The sequence below is a fragment of the Anthonomus grandis genome, chromosome 9 (genome assembly GCF_022605725.1).
Source record: "Anthonomus grandis grandis chromosome 9, icAntGran1.3, whole genome shotgun sequence".
Taxonomy (NCBI): Eukaryota; Metazoa; Arthropoda; class Insecta; order Coleoptera; family Curculionidae; genus Anthonomus; species Anthonomus grandis.
In genome coordinates this window covers 3,351,079-3,358,215 of record NC_065554.1, presented here as the reverse complement: position 1 = coordinate 3,358,215, position 7,137 = coordinate 3,351,079, and the positions used below count along the sequence as shown (strand labels likewise).

The 7,137-nt window shown below is 33.5% G+C and overlaps 1 protein-coding gene across 5 annotated transcripts in view; it reads right to left on the bottom strand.

Moving 5' to 3' along the window:
* Positions 1-1,558: 1,558 nt before the first annotated feature.
* Positions 1,559-7,137, bottom strand: part of LOC126740755 (vesicle transport protein GOT1B) — a 53,568-nt gene continuing 47,989 nt past the window's right edge. For 2 of the 5 annotated variants that reach the window (XM_050446916.1, XM_050446919.1), the window contains one exon: positions 1,559-5,914. In XM_050446916.1, coding sequence (XP_050302873.1) covers positions 5,873-5,914 — 42 coding nt within the window. In that variant the 3' untranslated portion in view covers positions 1,559-5,872. The remainder of the gene's footprint in view (positions 5,915-7,137) is intronic. The other 3 variants (XM_050446921.1, XM_050446918.1, XM_050446920.1) reach the window with 3 other exon arrangements.

Here is a 7,137-nt window from a genome sequence, read left to right as displayed (position 1 = left end):
ACCTTCTTTAATTTTTAAGTTTTCCAATTCAACTTTAAGTTCTTCATTCCGTTTATTCAGATTTTCCAGGCATGATGAAAACTTCTTTTCGGCCTCCGACACTTCATCTTCAAAAACCATGCTGTTTCTTCTTATTCTCTCTATATGTCTAATTGTCTATCCTTCTCTTTCAATTCTGTCAACAAATCATAAATCTTTTGCTCATTAATTTTTCCTTCCTGATCTCTTTCATTAAAATCATCTTGACATCTTTGTGAGCATAAAATCCTGTAGCCTCCCAGTTTTATGGCATCAGAATTTCTTTCCAGACAACTTGGGTGGAACATTGAAATACAAGAGATGCAGCAATAATTTGGAAAATCCCTCTTTTGACAATATTTGAAACTGCGGTTCATTTTAGATTATAAGTAAATATTATTAAATGAAAATAAATATTAATGGTAAAAACAGGAACTGCAAGTAAACAGTAACTTGAACTTAAACCCAACGCAGGAAACAAACGTACAACAAAACACACAATTGCACGTCCTACGGTTAATGTTCAATTATTTCAAGTTAAGGTCAATGGTAGCCAGATAATTTTAAATTTAGTCAACAAAAACATTTACTGATGTAGGAACTTAATTAGTTTTTTAGGAAACACTTGTACCGCGAAAATATAGCACGTTAATGTAAACACGCAACACTAGATCAAAACAATTTAAATTAAATCAAAACGAATCAAAACAAAACAAAACTGAGCACCGGCGCCTCCTACGAGTATAGACGTCTACTCTGTACGACTGCTAAACCGATACTGAAAAAACTAAAAAAACTGCTCAATCTTAAGGAAAGCATCTATAAGCGAATGCAGTAGTCGATGCTATTATCCACATCTCGAAGAAAGAAGGAAAGTTCGTTGGAAACGCAGATAACGTCAACTAGTTTAAGAAACATATGTAATTTTAGTTTAAGTGTATTATTTGTAAATAAAGGAACAAAAATGGAGTCCGATAACATAGAAAGGACTCCATCAGAGCTTCATCCTTCTGATATTTGGGATAAGTGAATCTCCCCAAGGAAGAGTGCGATTGTGACATATTGCTTTAAGTTTAGAGATATTACTTATTTATTAACCGTATCCAGAAATCATCTGATAACTTTGCGAAACGAAAAATAAAATACTTTGTTTAATACTCCCAAGGATGCGTATATAAAAAACATTCAACCCACCCCTTTCCCTCTTATACGTCCTGTAGGGATATCATTAATGGGCGGGAGTTTTAAAAAGTTTTCGTATGCGCTCAACGGGTGCGAAATTTCAGAATTAGAAAGTTCCGATGGACGCCCTATTCATTATTTATTACTTTTATCCCCCTTTCCCCCAAGTCCGGTTTGATGATCCCCTTCCCTCCCTAGGCTGTGGACGTCTCCTAAAAAGAAAAGTATCCGAATCAGACGATTTATTTAAGTGTTCACATTGACTGCCATAAACCTTGCTGGGTTGTTTGTACAGTATAAATTTTATTACAAGCATTTTCCAAAATATTAAAATTAAAAAAAAAAAAAACACGTATAGTAAAAAATAAGAATTTAATTGAAAACAATTACAAAGAAAATAAAATATAAAAAATACATAGTAACAGTCTAGTTACTTATAGTTTAATTTCTTTAATATTTTTTTCCCAATTTTGATAATATATATGGCATTTCTTTATCATATTTTAATATTCAATAAAAAAGACTACAATGAAAAAACGGATTAAATTTTAAAAGAAATTTTACATTTTCACAGAGAAATGGTATATAAATCAGGAATGTATTAAATTATTATATACCTTTATATATAAAAATTGAAGTTTTGAACTTAAAATACACAATGGTCACTATCAAAACAAGGTCTAATGTAGAGTAAGGGCGACAAATATGGAATAGGTCAGTAATATGAAATAGTTGTAAACCAGAAAAAGTAGCAAGCGCCCTCTATTAATTGCACGTTGAAAGTGTTGAAGTGCATTCATCTAAGGTTTTTTTTTCGATCGGTCCATTTGTTAGCTCACCATAGACAGTCGTTTTTTCTGCGGCATCATAAAACTTTTGCAGATCTTGCTGTTTCCGTGTGTTAGCGATAAAATACTTATTTTTTATTCAAACTGTTGTGCATTTGTGACAGTTCAAACATCATAGTTTACAATAGTTTTTAGGTAAGTTTGTTTTTTAACATAGAAATATTTTTTTAGAATATTATAAGATTAGGTTATGAGGGTCACTAATATGGAATTTTTTGAGCCAGAAAGATGGAATAGTATTCCATATTAGTATCCCATTAAGAATACTAAAATAGTGATATTTTGTTGCTATAAAAGCATTTCTAAATTTGCTTTTATACTAAATAATATATCAATAACAATTATTGTAACTAAAAAAGCAAAAAAAAAGTAATAAACAGAAGAGAGGCCATTGTAAACCTATTAAATCTTGTGCTTGTACTCTGCGTTAGAAACCTCAATTTTTATATGATGAAATAGAACTATGTGATTTTTTTTTATTTCAGTATGGCGTCAAAAGGTAATCGAAAAAGAAAATGTTACGAAAAAAATGATATGATACAAGCAATTTGTGCTGTTAAGGAACAGAAAATGGGGTACCTGCAGGCAGCCAAAACTTACAATGTTCCCAGAACAACCCTTTTTAGACACTGTCAGAAAAACGAAGATCCAGATATCTCTGCTGAAACAAAACTAGGTCGACCAACAGTGCTTACAAAAGAACTAGAAGATGAACTTATAAGGTACCCTCTTTATATGGAAAGTAAGTATGTATTTTGGTTTAACCAGAAACGACATAAGGAATATGGCATATCAGCTTGCTGTTAAAAATAATCTGCCAAATCCTTTTGGCAAAGAAACAGCTGGAAAAGGCTGGCTTAGGCTGTTTATGAGACGGCACTCAGATACATTGTCATTTAGAAGACCTACAGGCACATCTTTCGCTAGAGCCAAGGGCTTTTCCAAAGAAAACGTTTAGTCATTTTTTACATCTTAACGAATGAATATGAAAAACAAAACTATTCAGCAGACCGCGTTTTCAACGTTGACGAGAGTGGTCTCTCTATAGTGCCTTCAAAAATACCAGAAGTAATTGCACGTAAAGGTAAACGACAAATTGGTAGCATGACTTACTAATTACAGAACGAGGCTCACTAATTACAGTAGTATTTTGTATGAGTGCAGGGGGCAATTGACGGGTTTCTGGGAAAAACAACATTAGTCACTTTTTATTGAAATTGAGTTGGCAACGCTGTTGCGTTCCACATGTTTCAATGCTGCTCTCTGATGTTTAAGTTTCCCGATTTGACGATGATTGTTGCATATCTTTCGATTTTATGCAGAACTTACCAGTTCCCCATATTCGCACAAATGAAGTTTTTTACGCCATTCAGATGTGGTACTATGTTTTTGGAATACATAATGAGGGAAATGATAATGCAACAATGTACTGCTATGACGAAAGTGTTGCGAAAAAAGGACAAAATGATGTCGCTTCTCTACTTTTTCACTTTTTAAAAAGCCATGAAGTTACCACAAAAAAATTAATATTGCTCAGCGATGGGTGTGCTGGGCAAAATAAAAATTATGTTCTTATGCGTTTTTTGTATGTGTTAGTTCACTGTTTGCAGATGTTCGAAAGTATTATCCACATATTTCCAGTTAGAGGACATTCTTTTTTATTAAATGATAGAGATTTTTCTCTCATTGACAAAAACACAAGAAAACTGCAACAGTTGAAGTACCTTTAGAATGGGACAAGATTATAAAGGAAGCACGAGAAAAACCATCCCCATATGAACTTGTTAACGTAGACTCAAACATGATATTTGATGTATCAAGCAATATTTGTCCATACTTTCTAAAAAACCCAAAACCACCGGTAAAAATTAAAACAGCAAAAATGCTTAAGTATGACAGAAATGAACCGGGATATGTACTAGCAAGACAAAGTTATTCTGGAGAGTGGGAACGTAGTTACATACGAAATAACAAATCCTTGCCAAGAGAACTTCGTTTGACGCAAAACTACAAGGAATCAGTAACACTAAAACAATCCAAAATTAAGCATCTACTAAATTTATCAAAGTATTTTAAAAAACCTGAAAATAATTCTTGTTTTACAAGCTTCTTTCTACAAAATTCCCGAAAAACAACATTTGTCACGACTTTTTTGTATTTTATTTTATTCACAAATCCGATTTTTTTCTTGAAATACACCTTAAAATATATAAGATGCCTTCTTACATAGACTTAAAACTAAAAAACTGGGTCTCACAGCCGAATAAGCAACAAAATCAGTTTTTGCTAATTTGCCACATTTTTTCTTTTTTGACTTTTTTTTTCCCCAGAAACCCCTCAATTTTGTTCCACCCTTAGTTATATTCCCCAGAAAAAACTTAACACTTTGTAGTGACAGTAAAGCCTACACTTGAATCTCCAGTTATGCTCGTATTAGACGGTCATAACTCGCATACTCGCAATATTGATGTCATTAATATGGCCAGAGAAAATAATGTTACGATTGTGTGCTTACCGCCACATTCAACACATAAACTTCAGCCCCTTGACAAATCTTTTATAGAACCATTCAAAGCTCATTACAGTGAGGAGATAAGAACGTGGGTACGACAAAATGCCAGACCAGTAGCTGCATTTGATCTGATGGAAATTTTCGGCAAGGCTTATTTAATAGTTCAGCGTGGTGAGATTGCTGTTAATGGTTTTAAAGCCACCGGAATTTTTCCCCTTAATCTAAATGTCTTTCGTGAATCTAACTTTCTTGCCTCCGAAACTATCGAAAAAAATGAATTTGATGCTGTTGTTCCTCTTCCAGTACCTCAAGATACTGAAAATCCGACGCCACCAACAAATATTGTAACTCCTGAGATGGTCTCGCCTGTCCCAATCATTTGTAAAAAAACCAGCAACCAAGGACGAAAAGCAGGGAAAGCTGCCGTAATAACCGCGTCACCTTACAAAACAGAATTCGAATCGTCCGCAAAAGCATCTATTTCAACTACAACAAAACTTCAAGTTAAAAAAACAAATTGGGCAGAGTAAAACAAGCTTGACTGATTCCGATACTCCCAGCACGTCAACAGCCATCTCATCAAGAAGTCAAGCTAAGCGTCGGACAAAAAATTTGGGATACAGTTCAGAAAAATCAAGTAGCTCTTCTGAAGAAGACTTTGTGGCAGATGACAACTCAGATGATTCATTATGTACTGGCGAAAGCAAAAAATCCGAGAAACAGTGGATACAGTACAAATACTGCAACTCATGGTGTCATTTGCAATGTACCTCATATGTATCTGGCATTTATATTTGCGATTTCTGCCAATAGATTTAGTATTTAGTTTATTTTTCTAAGTATTCCATATTTGGGACCCTATTTTTAAAAAGGGGAAATATTAATATTTTAGTTTTTTTTACGATTTTTGAAACGTTTTTATTTTTTACAAATACAAGTTATAATAGCTTAATATAACATGTTTTTTAATTACTTTTAATATGTTTGTGTTAAAAAAATTAAAACGTTCTTATAATTTTGCAGTTTTAAAAAAAGTATTCCATATTTGTCGCCCTTACTCTAATAATAATTAATCTTGTCCATTTATATTAATTAAGTAACAAGTGTATAGATTCCACTGGCTGTAACAAAAAGAAATTACATTTTTGGGATTTGCTTAATAATAAACATTTCATTGATTTAAAAGTTAATTTTAAGAAATATTGAAATGTTTGGCCACAATATGTTAATTAGTAACAAAGGCTTAATTGTATACATTTGAATTCAAAAGTAAAACGAACCTGGGAAACTTCAGTACCTGCTGATAGTTCAATTAGACAGTTGTTCTCGATTCTCCAGCCAGTTTGTCAACTACCTGAAAGTTGATCACAGATTATCCAAAAAATAACAAGTAGAAATCTATATTAGTAATATATAGGGTGGATCTTAACCAAGAAATTTTAACCAAGTATTTTAAGTCACAAATAAGCCCTAGTTTATAATATACACATATGCCGAGAAATGCTTCCTCTCAGAGATATAGGGTGTTGAAATTAAAAAAGTTTTTATTTATAACTTTTACACTGCTTGAAATATTTCTATGGATTTGGGACATTGCTTTTAAGCAATCAACGAGCACTTTGTGCATAAAAATATTTAGATGGAAAAAACATCTAGGTTTAATGGACGATACATGGATATTGTTTAGACTTTACTTATTCTTTTACTTTTAATTTAAATCATAATTTCATTTGCATAAGACCTTCTGCGAAGAGCAAATTAGTACGCCAATGTATTTACATACACTATAATTTTAATAACCCCGACACTGGATCTGTTTGTCATTCTTGTCATAAGTCACTTTTGTTTTTTACTCAAGTCGAGTGTGCACTTTACACCCTTTCTCTTTGTACAGGGTGTTTCAGAACTATGGGATCAAACTTCTAGGGGTTGTTCAGTGCAACAGTAGAATCTATTTGAGTACAGGAACCCATGTCCGGAAATGTGTCACTACGCCACTACGGCCCTAAGACGCGTTTAAATTTAGAAAAAATATTAATTACCTAAATAGGATCTGACGCATTTATTTTTACCTTTCGTATATGATACCATCACAACAATTGTTCAAAATGTCTTCCTCCAACCTCAATACACCAATTTAAACGCCGCACATGATTTCGGCGGACTACACTAAAAATTTGATCCTCGTTTTGAATGATTTCAAATGCTGCTGTTATTCGTCCAATTAAGTCTAGCTCTGATTCTACTGGAGTTTCGTAGACTAAAGACTTTACATGTCCCCACAAGAAAAAATCAAGCGACGTTAAATCGGGTGACCTAGGAGGCCAAGAAACTGCTCCACCTCTGGCAGTCCAACGGTGCCCAAACCGCTGAGCCAAATACTCGCGTACTTGTACAGTAAAGTGAGTCGATGCTCCATCATGCTGAAACCACATTTGCTATCTAACGTTTAGTGGAACATTTTCAATGAGATAAATAGGTCCTGTTAACCGTTCCGGTAGAAGGTATGGCCCAATTAAATAATCATCAACAATGCCTGCCCATACGTTGACAGACCAACGATTCTGATGTTTTCCT